General features: G+C 57.8%; 1 protein-coding gene across 1 annotated transcript in view; it reads right to left on the minus strand.

Moving 5' to 3' along the window:
* Nucleotides 1-16,538, minus strand: part of Itpr3 (inositol 1,4,5-trisphosphate receptor type 3) — a 66,176-nt gene that overhangs the window by 3,565 nt on the left and 46,073 nt on the right. Inside the window, exons 25-53 of the mRNA XM_051153501.1 lie at nt 16,046-16,211; nt 15,106-15,270; nt 14,954-15,028; nt 14,439-14,564; nt 13,059-13,181; nt 12,761-12,961; nt 11,650-11,901; nt 11,017-11,142; nt 10,809-10,934; nt 8,755-8,875; nt 8,248-8,438; nt 7,993-8,141; nt 7,785-7,893; nt 7,606-7,696; nt 7,350-7,519; nt 5,352-5,526; nt 5,076-5,257; nt 4,758-4,958; nt 4,528-4,638; nt 4,097-4,192; nt 3,880-3,981; nt 3,707-3,793; nt 3,141-3,251; nt 2,865-3,057; nt 2,648-2,773; nt 2,188-2,360; nt 1,625-1,789; nt 553-745; nt 60-164 (exon numbers count right to left, since the gene is read on the minus strand). Coding sequence (XP_051009458.1) covers nt 60-164; nt 553-745; nt 1,625-1,789; nt 2,188-2,360; nt 2,648-2,773; nt 2,865-3,057; nt 3,141-3,251; nt 3,707-3,793; nt 3,880-3,981; nt 4,097-4,192; nt 4,528-4,638; nt 4,758-4,958; nt 5,076-5,257; nt 5,352-5,526; nt 7,350-7,519; nt 7,606-7,696; nt 7,785-7,893; nt 7,993-8,141; nt 8,248-8,438; nt 8,755-8,875; nt 10,809-10,934; nt 11,017-11,142; nt 11,650-11,901; nt 12,761-12,961; nt 13,059-13,181; nt 14,439-14,564; nt 14,954-15,028; nt 15,106-15,270; nt 16,046-16,211 — 4,211 coding nt within the window. The remainder of the gene's footprint in view (nt 1-59; nt 165-552; nt 746-1,624; nt 1,790-2,187; nt 2,361-2,647; nt 2,774-2,864; nt 3,058-3,140; nt 3,252-3,706; nt 3,794-3,879; nt 3,982-4,096; nt 4,193-4,527; nt 4,639-4,757; nt 4,959-5,075; nt 5,258-5,351; nt 5,527-7,349; nt 7,520-7,605; nt 7,697-7,784; nt 7,894-7,992; nt 8,142-8,247; nt 8,439-8,754; nt 8,876-10,808; nt 10,935-11,016; nt 11,143-11,649; nt 11,902-12,760; nt 12,962-13,058; nt 13,182-14,438; nt 14,565-14,953; nt 15,029-15,105; nt 15,271-16,045; nt 16,212-16,538) is intronic.

The raw sequence follows: 16,538 nt of genomic DNA on the forward strand, positions 1-16,538 counted from the left end.
CACCCGGGCTGTCCATCCTGCCCCGCCCTGCCCCACCCCTGCACATACCACAGCTTTACCTTCTAGGATCTCAGGCACTGAGACCTCTGAGACACAGTCTATCTTGTCCCCGCTACACGTGCCCACAAATGTGGCGCCTCCATGCGGCATCCCCAGGGTGCTGGCTGCAGATAACAGCAGCAAGGTCACAAGGAGGTCAAACCATCTGCCTGAGTGTAGCTTCTCTCTAGTCTGTCCTGAGACTCATGTCCCCAGGAGGCCTCCCCTGTCCCTGCTGGCTCATACTACAGACAGGAGGGTCTGGCACCCAGGCAGTCCCCATAAACACCAAGTTCTGTATGAATGGCGGGTCTGCGAGGGGTTCAGCTCAAGCCAGAGTCTTTCAAAGCTGTGCCTATCCTGATTGCAGTGAGCTAGATCATGCATAGAGATGCAGGTTGGTGTAGGCTAGACCTCCCCAAAACCCAACAGGAGGAAGGCAGGAAGCCTGGAGGAATAAGCATGCCCACTATCAACCCCACACACCCACCCCAGAGAGGAAGTCCCCAAGACCTCTGGAGTGGTTCCCAGGCAGCCGGTCCACCTCCACGATGAAGTCATCCTTGAGGAAGAGGAAGCCCACGATGGAGAAGAGGTAGACAAGGATGAGAGCCAGGAGGGCAGTCAGCAGGATGGAGCGGCCGTTGCGAGTCACACTCTTGATGACATTAAAGAGTGTCTCCTCTCGGTAGATGAGGTCAAAGAGCTGCAGGGGCAGCACCTTGGTGAGCCAGGCCCCTGGCGCCCATGGGCTCTGCCCTGGGGTCAGTGCTGGGGAGAGGAGCCAGCTGGGAGGGTCCCAGGACCAGGGAGAGGGGTGAGGGTGCTCCAGGTGTCGGGGGATGGTCTGAGGTATTTTGATGCTAATTACTGCTTGCTGTCTGTCTGACCCACCTTTTGCTTATTAAAAAAAAAAAAGCCATCCCACCTGGGCAGGAGATAGGTGGGGTTAGGAGAGAGAGAGATTCTAGGAAAAAGAAAAGACCCGCCAGGAGGAGAGAAGAGGGAGACCTGAAGGGAGGAGAGGAAGGCTGCCATGGGTTAGCTGGAGAAGCACATGGCTGGCATGGATGGAGAATCCAGCCCAGAAGAAGAACATCAGCAAGTATTTGGGATTATAGATGGGAGGTAACTTGATAAAAGTTATTAGAAGCAGATGGCATGGGATTGAGACAGGGATCCCCTGCCTGCCCCACTATGGGAGGTAATTTAGAGGACTGATATCTATCTGCCCTGCCCCAGGTTAACTAAGGCTATTTTAAAATATAACAAGTGTCTGTTATATTGATCTGATCACTAACCAGACCTACAGGTAATACAGATAATGTTTAAAAACAATAGCTGAGGGAGGGCAGCAATGGTTAGGCAGCTCCCCAGGGACGCGCTCTAAGCATTTCACACATCGGCTCCCGTCACTCTGTGCTTGGAGGACATGGAGTTGTCGTGAGGCAAAGGCTTGTGTAACATGCGTATTACACATGGACGACAAACGCCTGGTCTGGCTGAGTCCAAGATCCATCCCTCCTCTGTGCCAGACGGGGACAGATGGACGCCCCCCTCGGTCCCAGCACGACTCTAGGCTCACCAGGATGCTGTAGAAGAGCTCATGAGCGAAGAGGCCCAGGACGCTGGTCAGGATGTAGCCCACGTGGTACAGGAACTCCATGTCCATGACCATGGCCTTATAGCCACGGATGAAGGTGCCACGGTTGCCCACAAAACTCACCACAAACACGATCTTGTTGGTCAGCTAGGTAGAGAAAGCGGAGAATGGGGGTTTGCACCCCGTCTTCCACTGTGACCCTCAGCCAAGCCAAGCCCAGCCCAGAGGCATGAGTGGTACTGGTCTCACTCATCGAGGAAGCACAAGGTCACGAAGGTCACGGAACTGTCTGAGCTCCTGGAACTCAGAGAAGCCCCCAGCCTCACAGCACTCGTTAGGAAATCGTAAAGCAAGTCTTGGATGTTCACCTGCGCGCTGGCCTGTGAACCCCGCACTCGAGGCTGCTGATGTCAAGTGCCTAGTCACTGTCTGTGTCCTGGCTGCCTCAGCTGCTGTGGGAGAAGCCCAGAACAGCCCATCCTCTGGCCCACAAGGAGCCGGAACCACGAGCGTAGGGATGATGGGGTGAGCAGGGCAGCACTCACATTGAGGGCACCCAGGATGCTGAGCGTGGGCCCAATGCCCAGGTAGTAGATGGACCGAAGGATGAGAGCCACAATGAGGGGACGGACACTGTAGCGCTTGGTGAACAGCGCCGCGATGGAGAAGCAGATGAGGATCCAGAAGAGCAGCGAGATGAGTGGGGAGCCCAGCACGCCTGGGAGCAGTGGGCAGGCATGAGCGGGCTACTCAAGCCCTCATGGCCCCAGTGTGAGTCCCAGAATCCCCCTTTTCCAGTCAAGGACCTGATGTGCCTGCTGCACCCTGCCAGCACTTGCACACATCTGGAGTGTCTAACTCACCTGTGCACGTGTGTGCAAGTGCGTGCACACACACACACAGGCCATCTCCCAGGAGGCCAAAAAGGCTGTCTGCCCCTTGACTTACACTTGCCCCTCCATAACATGCAGGGACGCCATAGGACAACCTAGGGGTGTGCCTCACCTGTGGACGCACCCTCCACGTAGGGGTAGAAGAAGGCGATGATGATGTTGATGAACACAGCCAGGTTGAAGGAGATGCTGCCCCACAGCGTCATGCGGCGGGAGAACCAGTAGATGAGCGGCATGCCTGAGGAGACCGTGGAGTGTGAGGGTCCTGACGAGACCCTTCTGCCTGCCCGGGGGAGCCCCAGGACGGTGGGGGTACCCCTGGTCCTCACTGCGCAGCCGGCGCTGCCACTCCATCTCGTTGTGCAGGAAGGAGGACTGGTGGAAGAAGTCGCTCACTTTGCTGCCCTGCTCGTCCTGCTCCGTGCTGGTGAAGAGCCGGTGCTTGGTCTCCTCCGTGAGGAACTGGCAGATGCCAGGCACGGGGAACACGATCTGCTCCATGCTCCGGTCTTGCCGCACAATCTGACCGGTCAGGTGACACTAGGTCACGCCGGGCAGAGGCCCTCACTGCTCCCAGCTCACACCCAGTAGCCCCTCTGCCTCACCTCAATCTGCGAGGTGTGGTTCTCGTAGTAGGCCAGAGGGTCTTCCTCCTCCTCCTGGGAAGGCGGCGAGGACTTGAGCATCTGCGACAGCTGCTTGTTGTTGAGGCTGAGCTAGGGGCCAGGGCACTGGGTCAGCCCTGCAGCCATCCCGAGTGCTGACCCAGGGGTGACCCCTCAGCCCGCCCAACCAGAACAGAGGAGTGGGGTCCCCTCCTCAGCCCTGCCCAGGGTCCTGCTAGAGTATTCCAGACCTGCTCCAATTCCAAGGAGGCTTTGCTTTCACACCTATGCCAGGGTTACTATACCTGCCTGAGGCCAAATGCAAGCCCCACCCCAGCTCTAGCCTGGCTCTCAGGACCATGCTCACTGGGTTCCAGGCTGGCTTCAGATGGCAGCAGCTTTCTGGGTCTCTAGCTGCTCCTTGCTCATCTCACTTCTCACTGAAGCCCATTCTCTTCCTCAGGGCAGAGCTCTGTTCCTCCACAGACACTAGTCCATCCACTCCACCAAGCCAGGGCCCCAGGTTCAAGCCCCACTCCAACCTCAAACCCTCACCCCTGCCGTACCATGGACGAGATGCCCTCGGCCTCCTCCTCCTGGATGCGCTTCACTGGCTTTAGCAGATGTTGCAGCTGTTTGTTGTGCCTGGAGAGCTGCAGAAGGCAGGACAGGGCAGCTATGGGCACTGCATCGGGGGGCGGGGCCGCAGAGGGGCGGGGCCACGGGTGGGGCTTGGTACCTGCAGCGCCAGGATGTAGATGTTGTGGCCCACTTCACGCGGGCTCACCTCAGAGTTCTCCCGCTCCTCCTCTTGCAGGTAAGCCTTCTTGATCACATCCACCTGGGGGGAGGCAGGAATGACAGAGCACTTGCTGTTATGCCCACTCCTGGGGCCCTGACCCCATCTCTGCACCACCCGCTCAATCCCATCTTGTCCGCTGCCAGCCAGTCCTTACCAGCTCCTGCGGCCGCAGGCTGATGAGGATTCGTTCTGCATTCTCGCTGTCATGCCGACTCTCCATCAGAGCCAGGAGCAGCTTGGAGGCATTGTCCTGGGTGGAGGGGCAGGAAGCAAGCCAAGCCTGAGGGCCCCACTATGACCCTGCAACCTCCTCCTCATTTTGAGAAGCACCCAGTGTGTGAACCCCTATGGGCCAGCCTCACCCACCCAGAGCAAACATGCTTAACCCCCCAGACCTCCCCTGACCCCTGCAACACACGCACAGAGGAAGTCCTCCTCAGGGGAACCCAAGAAGCGTGAGATGTCTGTTCCCACGTGTAGCCAATGCAACCTGCACATGTCACCAAATGCGCACACGCAAAAGAGGTCCCATCACATACAGCACAACAGTGCTACACATGCTAAGCGCCCACCACGGGGCCCCACCTTGAGCTGCAGCACCAGATCCATGCGGTACTTGCAGAGCGGGCTGATGTCATTGAGGATCAGCGCCGTGATGATATCAATGCCGTTGGATTCATGAGTGACGATGCAGGTCTGACAGGAGGCAGTGAGAGGTGCGAGGGCCAGACCCGTCAGAGGCTTGGCGGCCGTGCAGCCCCACCGCCACCCCCTCAGCTCCTCCACGAGCACAGTGCCACCCTGAGGCTGCTCACCTGGTTCTCGTGACAGGGGCCCTGGCAGTATTCCGTGAGGGTCTCCAGGGTCTGGATGACCAGGCCCACATTGTCCTCGTTGATGTAGAGTCCCAGCAGCCCTAGGCCCCCCGTGGTGCTTCCACACATGATGTCCAGGAACTGCAGGGTCTCACACACCAGGTTGTAGTTGGTCTTGTTGTTCTGACAGCGCAGGAAGTTCTGTGGAGCACAGGCAGGGTGGGCATGGCGCAGCAGGCCCAGTGGCTGTGCCCAGTGGCAGGCCGGGATGCCGGCTGACTGGATGTGGGGCCAGGCAGGCATGGGCAAGGCACTCACCTGCAGGTCCCGGTTGTGGTTCTCACACAGCAGCTGCAGGAAGCGCAGGATGGGCCGCATGATGAGCACAGAGGTGCCCATCTCACTGCTCTGCACACGCTCACCCATCTCGTGCCCTCGGGGCAAGCTGGGGCCCAAGGAATAGCGGGAGGAGCTGGGCATGGAGAAGGAGGCCACGCGGCCTGTGGGGGCAAGACTTGGTAAGCTTAAGGTTACCCCCGTGCCCTGCGCGTCTTGTCCTAGGATCCCACACCCCATGTCTGCCTGGAGCTCGACCTTTGGTGGTAGGGTCTGCCGGCTCACGGTCCTCGCGAGGCTGGCTGCCCAGGTCACTCATGTTGACTGCCACTGTGGACTTGGTCTCCTGCTGGGCACGCTTCATGCGGTCATGCAGCACCCTGAAGAAGCGCTCCGACTTCCTGTCGCTCGTCATCAGGTTGTAGAAAGATTTCTGGAGATGGGTTGGGGGAAGAGAGCAGCCTCAGAACTGTCCTGGCTCTGGGTGGCCTTGGTGAGGCCTCAGGAGCCCTGACCTGAAGCCAGTACCCCTAGGAGACGGCAGCAGCAAGAAGATCAGGAACTCAAGGTCGTCCTTGGCTACTTATGAGTTTGGGGACAACAGCATTCTATGCAGAGGAAGTCTGGGAGACAGAGGCGCCCACTGAGACGGAGGCTTGGGGTGCACTTTCGAGGCCAGCCTGGCAGGATCACAGTGCTGGGGTGGACCCCAGGCCCCTCTGGCCACTAGCTCCAGTAGCTGCTCCACACTGCAGCCAGAAGGGTCCTTTGGAAGCCTAGGTCCTGCCCGTCCACACTGCGAGGCCACGGGAGAGCCTTTGTAAGACCCCAGCCCCCCCCTCTAGCCCTGCACTCTTCCCACACAGCTCCACCCCAGGTCTGCATCACTGTCCCCTAGGATCGCCACTGCTGTTTGTTAGCCCAATCATGTGAGCACCATGGCACTAGACCATCTGCTTCTTGCTATTTTCCTTGTTTTTTGTTTTGAGACAGTCTCCCTACATAGCCCTGGACTCGCTTTGTAGACCAGGCTGGCCTCCAACTCACAGAGATCCACCTGCCTCTGCTTCCCAGATGCTGGGATTATAGGCGTGTACCAACCCCTCTTGTATCTTTTTAATATACAGGGTTGAGTAACAGTACCCAGGCAAGCTTTGAACTTGGAACACCCTGCCTTAGCGTCCTGAGTGTCTGAAATGGCAAGCCCAAGCCACAAGTGTAGGCTCAATTTTCTTAACAAATATATTTTATTATGAACTTGTTAACCAAGAGCACCTCACTTATAACCTGACTAACCTAAACAATAGGAAAAGGAGATTAAAGAACACAATAATGAAACCAGAAGGATATCAGTTCCGAGGAACGATTTTCCTGGCATAATCAGCAGGATTTCTTCTGCTGGAACCTGGAGCAACCAGAACCCGGAACCTCAGCCAGAGCCCTGAATTCTTCCCTTGAGTGGTTCTTTCTAGCAGCATCTCGAAGTGGAACGATGAACAGCCATAACTATTCCAAGTCTCCAAAGGCCCCACCTCCTGTTTTTGGTTCACATTTATACCTCCTCTCAGAATTTGTTCAAGGATGTTTTCAGCTGGTTAATAACCAATCTCCCCCACATGGTGGTTCGACTTCTAAGAGGATAAACATCCCCTGCTCTCTCACAAGTCTTTTTCTCATCCCCCATTTGTGATCTAAACAAAAAACATGTTTATGGCTCCTTCACACAAGGCCCAGGCCATCGCTCCCTTTAATTTATATGCTCTGTACTCCATATCTCCTGTCTTGCATCTGCCCTCCACAGCGTGTCTACACTCTGCCCATGTCCCTTCCAAATCACAGGCACCAAGAGAGCACAGGTTCTATCTCTTCTTCCTGCATCTTGGTGCCTGCATCATTACAATGCCTGTGACAGACTGGTGTTCAGTGCTGAATGGAAAGTGTGAAGGAAGGAAGGAGTGAGAGAGAGAGAGTTGGAGGACTTGGGGTTTTGCAATAATCAGGCCTGGGCTCCAAAGCTGAGGAGGACTGAGGTGGGGTGGGGAGGGAGGCCTGAGCAGACACAGAAATCCCAGAATGGTAGACCTAGGGGGACTGGACAGAGGGTACGGTGCAGGCCCAGGCAAGGGGCCACAGACACGGAAGGTGGAATCACCCCTGGGTCGCTCCCAGCACCCAGGCCTGCAGCCTCAGCACCACAGCTCCTCCCAGGCAGGCGGCACCGTCAAAGGTAGAGGCATCCCTTCCCAAGCCCCACACCTGGATCTCCGTGTTGCCCCCGTCCAGCAGGCGGATGGCCAGGCCGATGCTCTCCTGGAAGATCTTCTCGTTCTTGGTGCTGGTGATGAGATCACACACCAACTTGGTGGCCCCCTCCTTGTCCAGCCGGCACTGCGTGGCTGCGATGGCCGACCAGTCCTGGTCCAGGCCTTGGGGAGAAGCTCATATGAGACTGTGGCTGGAGGCTAGAGCCAGCGCCATGGGGTGGGGCAGACAGTGGGGCCGCAGCACTGACCGGAGCCTGCAGGGTCAGCGAGCTCGCCCCGGGGGCCGGACTTGCGGCTCTGGAGGTAATTCTGCAGCAGCATCTTCCGCAGCTGGTGGCCCTGGAAGGGCAAGGCGAGGCTTTTGGTGACACGGCGCTGTGTCCCGAGCCTGCCCTGGCCTGGGGGGGAGGGGGGTCCTGACACTCACCCGCTCCCCATACTTGTTCTTCTTCAGTAGCATCTGCTGCAGTGTACGCAGCACCTTCACGCACAGCTTCTCCTCTGACTCCATGAGGCCCTTGGTGTGACGGATGAGCCTGGGGCAGAGGAGGCCGCCATGTAGCCCCAGCCCTCTGGCTCTGCCACTGGGTGCCCTGCCCAGACCCAGGTCACCACAGCCCTCACTCCCTGCTTACTTGGACAGGAAGCCCCCACTCTCGCAGCGCTGGTAGGCCTCACTGCCCTCCAGAAAGAGTAGCTCAGGCCAGTGCAGCATGTCCACCAGCACCGAGAGCTCAGCCTGCACCAGAGGCTTCAGCCGCTCTTCAAGGGCCGTGATGATGTCCTAGGGGGGAGCGCAAGATCACCACCTGGCCCAAGACGAGCAGGTGTGACCACGCCCTGTCCCACGAACACCCCGCCCTTCCTAGGGGCCAGGCCCCTGCGCCCACCTGCAGCTTCTCAATGATGTTCTTGTAGTCCCACTGGTTGGCGGTGGGGATGACCCGCGGGAAGGTCCTTGTGGCTGTCTTGTAGTTGGCCGCGCTGCGCTGGGCTATGGCTGCGCAGCAGCCCCCACTGCTCAGCAGGGCACTCATGTGGGCATCGAGATCCATGGGCAGCAAGATGGCCCGGCTCTTGGCTGCAAGAGAGGGCGGGCTGGTACGGACGGCTGGGCCATGCTCAGGGTGCCACAGGAGGGGCAGAGACCGGTGCCGCCTGTGCCCCTGCTGGGAGTTCTGCCCAGTTCCTGCAGCACCCCCCTACTGCCCGGATGGCTCGCAAACACACAGTCAGCAAAAGGAAATGAAGCAACGCCGGCCAGAGGCTCCCTCGCTGGACAGGCAACAGGAAGGACAGGCCACCCTGAGAGACATTGGAGCTCGAGGATAGGGTGGTAGTTGTGGGCCTGCTGTTCCCAGCAGGGTGCCCCGGGAAGGTCCAGCATGGGTACTCACCCACCATGGCGAGCGTGCGCACACAGGCCTCCACCGAGCCCTTGTGCTGCTGCTGCAGCCAGGGACACTCAAGCAGCCGCGTGGTGGACTGTAGCAGCTGCACCACAATTGTCTGGTGCGTCTGCAGGAGACAGGGAACCCAGAGGCAGCTCAGCCACCCCAGCCAGGGGTGCCCAGCCCGCGGCCCTCACTACCACGCTATGCCTTTGGTCCAGATGGATAGTCATCAGTTGTAGCAGTGAACACCCTCCCCTGCCTGTGCATGGCCTGGGCTCAGAGCCATGCCGACCACCTTTTCCTTTCTTTAGAATGGCTGTGAGGAAAGGTGCTATGTCTATATGGTTCAAAAGCCCGAAGTCTGGCTCGGAGGCTGAGAGCTCTTGCTCTGACGGCCCAAACTCAGTCCCTAGCGCCCATGCCCGACATGTGCACTTCAACTCCAGGAGACCCAATGCCCTCTTCCTGCCTCCTCAGGCACTCACACACCTGCACAGACAGACAGACACACAGACACACACTTTAAAAACTAAAAGGTAAACATGAGATAGAGGCCGGCAGATCTCTGTGGGTTCCAAGTTCAAGGCCAGCCAGAGCCATAGGGTGAGACCCAGGTTCAAAAGACAGATAATTAAGTACAATTTAAAACCAAACAAAAAATAATGAAAGGTAAGGTAGACTTTGGGCCGTGAGCTAGCTTCACAGGTAAAGGCATGTGTCTCACAAACCTGGCAATCTCGGTTTGATTTCCAGACACAGGGAAGGGTAGACAAAGGCCTTGACCCCACAACATTGTGTCCTAACCTCCACAGGCTCACTGCCACGCATGCTATAAATGCACATACAATGACAGTACATTTTCAAGGTCTATTTCAAACTCTAATTTATCCCACCCTACAGCTAGTCTGAAGCTAGGGGGATTAAAATTTTTTTTTTTTTTGAGACAAGCTGACCTTGAACTCACAAAGATCCACCTGCTTCTGCCTCAGCGCTGGGATTAGAGGAGTGTACCAGCATACCCAGCCACAGATAAAAAATTTCAGAGTCTCCTTGTCTCAAATGTTTATCAAAACAACTCACCCTTCCTGGACCTAACTTGTGTTTTTTTCTCTATGTTTGTTTGTTTGTTTTGAGATGAGGCCTCACAATCTCACTATGTAGCTCTAACTGTCCTGGGACTCACTGTATAGACCAGGCTGGCCTCGAACTCGCAGATGCGCCTCCCTCTGCCTCTGAGGTGCTGGGATTAAAGGTGTGCGGCACCACACCCTATGCACCTGACCTTCTATTTACTCTTCTCAGAGTTAGCCTGGTCCCACCACTGGCACTTGCACCCATGGGTGCCACTTCCGTCAGTTTCCCCTCCATCTTCTGTGTTTGTAATTTAGGCAGTGCCTCGGGCCGTCCTCAAGGAGACCTGAGACTGTAATTAAGGCTGAGAAGTATCTTAGCTGTGGCTCTCAGCGCCTTAGATCAGGCCCCCATGCTGATGCCAATGAGTCATGGGGCCCCGCCCAGCTCCTGTGGGCAGTGCAAGGACTCTGCAAGCCGTGAGGTCCTGCGGGTACTCCTGGCTCTGCTGCCCTGGCAGGAGCCACACCCACCTCACCACCCCAGGGCCTGCACATCCGCTATACCGACTGTGGGTTTCCTGTGTTAATCTTGTCAATCCCATGGGGCCTAAATCAGTGTGGAGTGTGTCTGTGAGGAAATTTCCAGAAAGATGGAAGACCCATGCTAACATATGTTGGAGCCCCAGCAAGAATAAAAAAGGGCAGAAGTGAACTGAGAGCCAGCATTCTTTGCTTCCTGACTGGATGAAGTGTGGCCAGCCACCCGCGTTCCTGAGACCCTTCAGAAAATCCTTAAACTGTCCCTTGTCAGTTACTTTGTAGCACCCCCGCGGTAGTGCCTGACCCCCATCAGGGGCTGTTTGTCACACAGCAGATGACTAACGCACTGAGTTTTTTTGCACCTTCCTGTGCTCATGCAAGCCAGGCTCTTCTCCACGCGAGAGCCGGCTGGAGTGGCCATGCTTGACTGCGGGGGCTGCTCACCTGCAGCGACGTGCTGTTCTCTGAGAACGGGGAGCTGAAGAAGGCGCTGATGGTGTCCAGCACCACGGTGAGCACGTACTTCTCTAGGGTGGGGTCTGCCAGGCGCTTCTCCCGCTTGTTGCAGACCTAAGGAAGGAGAGAATTGGACGGGGAGATCTACACGTCGTCCCTCCACCCGAAAAGCCCACCCCTGGCCCCCGGGACAGACCAGAGCCATGTCCAGGGTAAAGTTCTCGAAGAGCGTCCAGATGTGGTTGCTGGTGTAGATCTCCTTCATCTCTACCTCTGTGTCCACGTAGCAGTGGTTCACGAAGTTCACATACGCCATTTTAACCTGGGCGGCGCGTGCAGAGGCACTGTCAACAGGGCCTGCCCAGGCTCCCCCCTCCTAACCCCTGCCACCCTCCTCATAGTCCTGTGCCTCTGCCAATGCCAAGACGTGGCTACCCCCCCCCCCCCCATGTGGCTACCCCACATCCCTCCCCACGTGGCTACCCCACATCCCTCCCCACGTGGCTACCCCACATCCCTCCCCACGTGGCTACCCCCCCACACCCCCACGTGGCTACCCCACATCCCTCCCCACGTGGCTACCCCCCCACACCCCCACGTGGCTACCCCACATCCCTCCCCACGTGGCTACCCCCCCACACCCCACGTGGCTACCCCACATCCCTCCCCACGTGGCTACCCCCCCACACCCCCACGTGGCTACCCCACATCCCTCCCCACGTGGCTACCCCCCCACACCCCCACGTGGCTACCCCACATCCCTCCCCACGTGGCTACCCGCCATCCCGCTCCTGCTCCGTGCCCTTCTCCCAGCCCCTGAGCTGCGCACCTCTGTGATGCAATCCTCGTGGGTCACCACGGACACCACGTCCTCCAGCGGCAGCAGGGATGTGCACTTGATCTCCGTGTACACGTTCTTGCCCTCCGCACAGGCAGCCAGCAGGTCCACCAGGGAGATGTGATACATGAGGGGGCTGTGGTCCTCCACGCCGTCTCGGGCCGCCTTCATCATTCCCAGCAGATGGGCCAGAGAGGCCTTGTCGTTGTAGACCACCACCACATCGTCACCTGCATTGGTCAGCTGTGACGGGAAGCCAGCCAGTCAGGGCCTCGTCCAGCCCTCACCCAGGCGTCGCCTGTCCAGTGCTTGTCGGGGCAGGGTGAAACCATGACCCCAGCTATGACCTCATACACATGCTGAAAGTTTTGGGGATTCTGAAACAGGGTTTCATGTAGCCCAGGCTAGCCTTGAAATCACAATATAGCTGAGGATATCCTTGAACTCTTTTTTTCAATTGTTGGTTTTTATGTGTGTAGGTGTTTTGCCTGCACGTATGTCTGTATGCAGTACCCACAGAAGCCAGAAGAGGGCATCAGATCCCTGGAACCTAGAGGTACAGATAGCTATGAGCCGGTGCTGGAAACTGAACCCTGGTCCACTGGAAGACCAGCCAGTGCTCTTAACTATGGAGCCATCTCTCCAGCCTGACTCTTAATTCTTGGTCCTTCCACACCAGCCTGCTAAGTAATGGGGTCATAAGTGTAAGCCATTGTGCCTGGCTTCCTGCCTGACTTTTGGGGTTCTTTGGCGGATGTGTCCAGTCTTCCATCAGAGACCATGACCCTGGATCAATGTCCTCAGCCTCCAGCGTGTGCACTGATCCCAGGCACGCTCGACCTCTCTCACTCTGACGTCACCGCCTCTGTCCCCGCCCGCCCCTACCCTGCCTTGAGATGCTCTCAGGGGCAGACTTCCCGGGTTGGGATGCTCCCACTCTCCGAGTTTTGCAAAGTGCATGTTTGTGCGTTATCACGATGCCCCAGGCCTGAAGCTCGGGTTCCTGGCCCCAACCAGCACCCTGAGTTCTACTGATTTTCGCTCTCCCTCCTCACGTTCGCTCTGGGCCCTGGGGCCCACGCCAGCTCCCCGCGGCCCTCACCTCCGTCATGATCATGTCCTGGCACTTCTTCACGTACTTGCCCTCGGCCTTAATGACGGTGTGCAGGAAGTCCAGGTACTGCACGTGGCGCCCGTGGGTGGCCAGCAGGTGCACAAAGTGCTGCAGCACGGGCTCGCTGATCTCTGAGCATAGTTGGTAGTTGTTGAGGAAAATGTGCTGCATGGTCTCGGCCTCCAGGAGCTGTGGCGGGCAGGGGAGGGGCTTCAGAGAAGGGCGGAGCCAATCAGAGAGCCGGGAGGCCCATCAGGACCCCTGCGCAGGCGCCCGCGTGCCTCACCCCGGGCGTGAGGAAGAGTTGCAAGTGTTTGTGCAGCAGGGCCTGGTTGCCAGGGTTCCCAGCGCAGAACTTCTGTAGGAACTGGTGTGTGTAGCGCAGGATCTCCAGCATCTTGTTGTCGCCCTGTGTGCAAAGGGCGGCTGCTAGGCCCGCGGTGGCAGGAAGTGGGGGACGGGGATGGGGTGTACACACAGGCCACCAGGCAGGGGCAGGCCCGGGGTGGCAGGAAGTGGTCACCAGTGGGGACGGGGATGGGGTGTACACACACGCACAAATTTAAAAAGTTTTAAAAAATCAGCCAGGTGGCGCACATCTGTAATGCCAGCACTCGGGAGGCAGAGGCAGGCAGATCGCTGTGAGTTCGAGGCCAGCGTGGTCTACAAATAAGAGTCCAGGACAGAAAAGGCTACACAGAGAAACCCTGTCTCGGAAAAAAAAAAAAAAAAAAAAAAAAATCAGCCAAGGGGCCTGAGGCAATTCCCAGCACACAAAGGAGCCACGTTCCACTCCTGCACCCAGACCAGGAGGCTCGCAACCTACATTCCATCTCCAGGGACTCATATGTCCTATGACTCTGAGCATGTGCAGACGCACACAAATATTCGAAAAAGAAATAAAGGTCAGCCAAGGCGAGGGGCTCAGGGTCAAAGGTAGAGAGAGGCTGAGACCAGGATGAGGGGAGGGGGTGGGAAGGACAGGGTGTCACAGGTCCATTGGGATAAGGAGCTCAGGGTCAAAGGTCTAGGACCTGGACTTTTCCTTGTGCTGAGACCCTTTAATACAGTCCCTCATGTTGTGGTGATCCCCAACCATAAAATTATTTTGTTGCTACTTTGTAACTATATTTTTTACTAGTTATGAAATGTAATATAAATATCTGCGTTTTCTGATGCTGTTTAGTGACCCCAAAGGGGTCCCGACCCACAGATTGAGAACCGGTAGATGGAGCTGATAGGCTGGGTCAGCCCAGAGGAGGGGAAGGAGCTGGGGTCACGGAGGCTGTGTAGCTCAGTGGAACAACGGGTGTTTGCCTTGCATGAGTAGAGCTCTGGGTTCAGTGCCCAGCACCACAGAGAGAGACAGAGGGGGGAGGAGGAAGGTGGAGGGGGGGAGGGAAGGAGGGAAGGAAGGAGGGAGGGAGGGAAGGAGAATTACAATTACAGCAAAAGCAAACTACACCAAGAGATGGAGGGTCAGAGGTTGAGGGTGAGGGGGTGGTCACAGGTTGGGAGTGAGGGGGGGGTCAAAGATTGGGGGGTCAAAGGTTGGGATGCAACCAAGGTAGACTCAAAAGAGCAGGTGGGTGTAGGTGGGTGAAAGGTTAGGCTTAGGCTGGCGAGGGCTGCTGTACAGCGCAGGCCGGGCTGGAAGCTGGGTCACCTTGTCGTAAGGGATCTGCAGCAGGTCCAGCATGACCTTATGGGCGTCCATGTTCTTCAGCAACCTCTGCTGCTTCTTCCTCATCTGCTCCCCAACCCCACACATCTTGTTCAGCCTCTCCAGGATCTGCAGGGGAGAGGGGGGACCAATGGGAGCCTTGTGCCTTCTCCTCAGGGTCCCCTCTGCCTGGCCAGCTGCAGCCGCACCCATCTACCTCAGGGACAGGAGAAGGGAAGCCGCCACTGCTGAATCAGGCTATCCCAGCAACCCGGCAAAGGACCAAAATCCCACCCCACCCATAAAGCGCAGGGGACACGGCTGTAAAGAGAATTTCATTAACTTCCTTTAGCTTTAAAATAACTCTGCCGGGGCCTCGGTGGGGCTGTTTGGGACACGCCATCAGAATCTGGAAGATGCCTGGCTGCAGGGCCCAGAGGGCGGAGCTGGGGGAGGCCAGGCCAAGTTGGAGCCCCATCTGAACCCCTAACCCACCGGCCCACAGCCCTGACACTCACGCCCTTAACAATCTGGTAGTTCTCGCTGCTCTTTTCTCCATGTGGCTGTAGAAATCCCTCCTCGTCCGAGGGCCGCTGAGGACGCAGAGAGCAGAGTCATCCAAGCCCCCTCACTTTGGGACACCCCGTTTGGCTCCCAGAAGCTGGCTTACCTCCTTCTTGTCCTTGGTGGCGCCCGCCTCCCCCTCCTCGCCCTTGACGCTGCCTTTCTTGTCCACCCACAGCTCTGACTTCTCGACCATCGTACGCAGTCGGTCCAGTTCTGACTTGATCACCTTGTAGTTCTCCACATCCTGGGCTGAGATCAGCAGCTGGACCTGCACGGGGAGGGCGGGACCGGGCTTGTGGCGGCACGCACCCCCAGATCTGCAGCCACGCGGGGAGTACAGTGCCCTCCCGAGACCAGAGCCTCCACCCAAGTGTTACCCCCACCTCAATCTGTTGTGTCTCCAGCCCTTCCTCCAGGAAGCCCTCCCTCTATCCTGCCCAGAGCTGACGCCTCACCTGGCTACAGGCACGCACACTCAGGTCACACACCACTGTGGCCCGTCACTGGTCCACTCAACCAGGCAGAGGATCACTGTAGGGTCACTGAGCCCTGGACTCCCTCCTCCCTCCCACTGGGCCTCGCCCTCCTGTTCACATGGGGCTGTGAGTGGCATCGCATGCTCAGGGAGCCAGGCAACCAACGCAAGCTAGTGTCAAGGACGAATACATCATGAGTGCTTGCTAAATGCCAGCCTCCATCAGCAGGCGACTCACAGGAGGCTGTCAAGGAGACTTGATGGCACAGCGACAGATGCCAGGCAGCTCAGTGAGCGAAGCCTGCAAGCCAGACTTGCTATGGAACGGTGAACAAAGGTGTGTGTAACTGCCCTCTCTCTCTCGAGAGCCGTCCACAGCATAAGAAATGAGTCAGGCCAGGAGGTGCCACAGGAGGCCAAGATGGATCCTCCCCTGAAGGCTTTGAACCAGGCTGAAAGCCCTGACGTGAGGCCCAACATCCCTGTCGAGCTATGAGCAACTAGAACCCATGTTCCCCTTGGCTCCAAGCAGGTGCAGGCCTAGGGCCCAGCTGGCGGCCCCGCTCACCTGCTTGAAGGTGTGCATGGCCTCCTGGCGCTGGCTGAAATGCTTGAAGAGAAGCTGCAGGGCGCCAGAGACGAGAGGCGCGTAGTCGTGCATGGTCAGGTGCAGCAGCACGCGCAGGAACATGCGGCCACCCTCGTCGTCCACCTCCAGCATGCTGCTGGTCTTCCTGCCGGCACAGGCGGCCACGGCCACGAGTGGGAGCCAGTGAGCAAGGGTGTGGCGCGTTCTGCCACCATGGCAGCAGAACCACACCCAGGGCTCAAAGCAGAGAACCCCTGCCCCACCCCCACCCGGGGGGGGCGGGGCTCAAGGGATTCTTGGTCTCCTGGGAAGCCTCAGGCTAACCCTCAACCAAGCCCCTGGTGCAGGAAGCCGTTGTGTGGGGCCCACAGCCCCCACCCCCACCCCCACACTGAGAGGGTGAGAAGACACTTCTTCCTTCAGTGAGAGAGAATACCAGCCAGGCCTGGGGGGCAGTCGCCAGTAAAAAACC

The sequence above is a fragment of the Acomys russatus genome, chromosome 11, assembly GCF_903995435.1.
Source record: "Acomys russatus chromosome 11, mAcoRus1.1, whole genome shotgun sequence".
Lineage (NCBI taxonomy): Eukaryota > Metazoa > Chordata > Mammalia > Rodentia > Muridae > Acomys > Acomys russatus.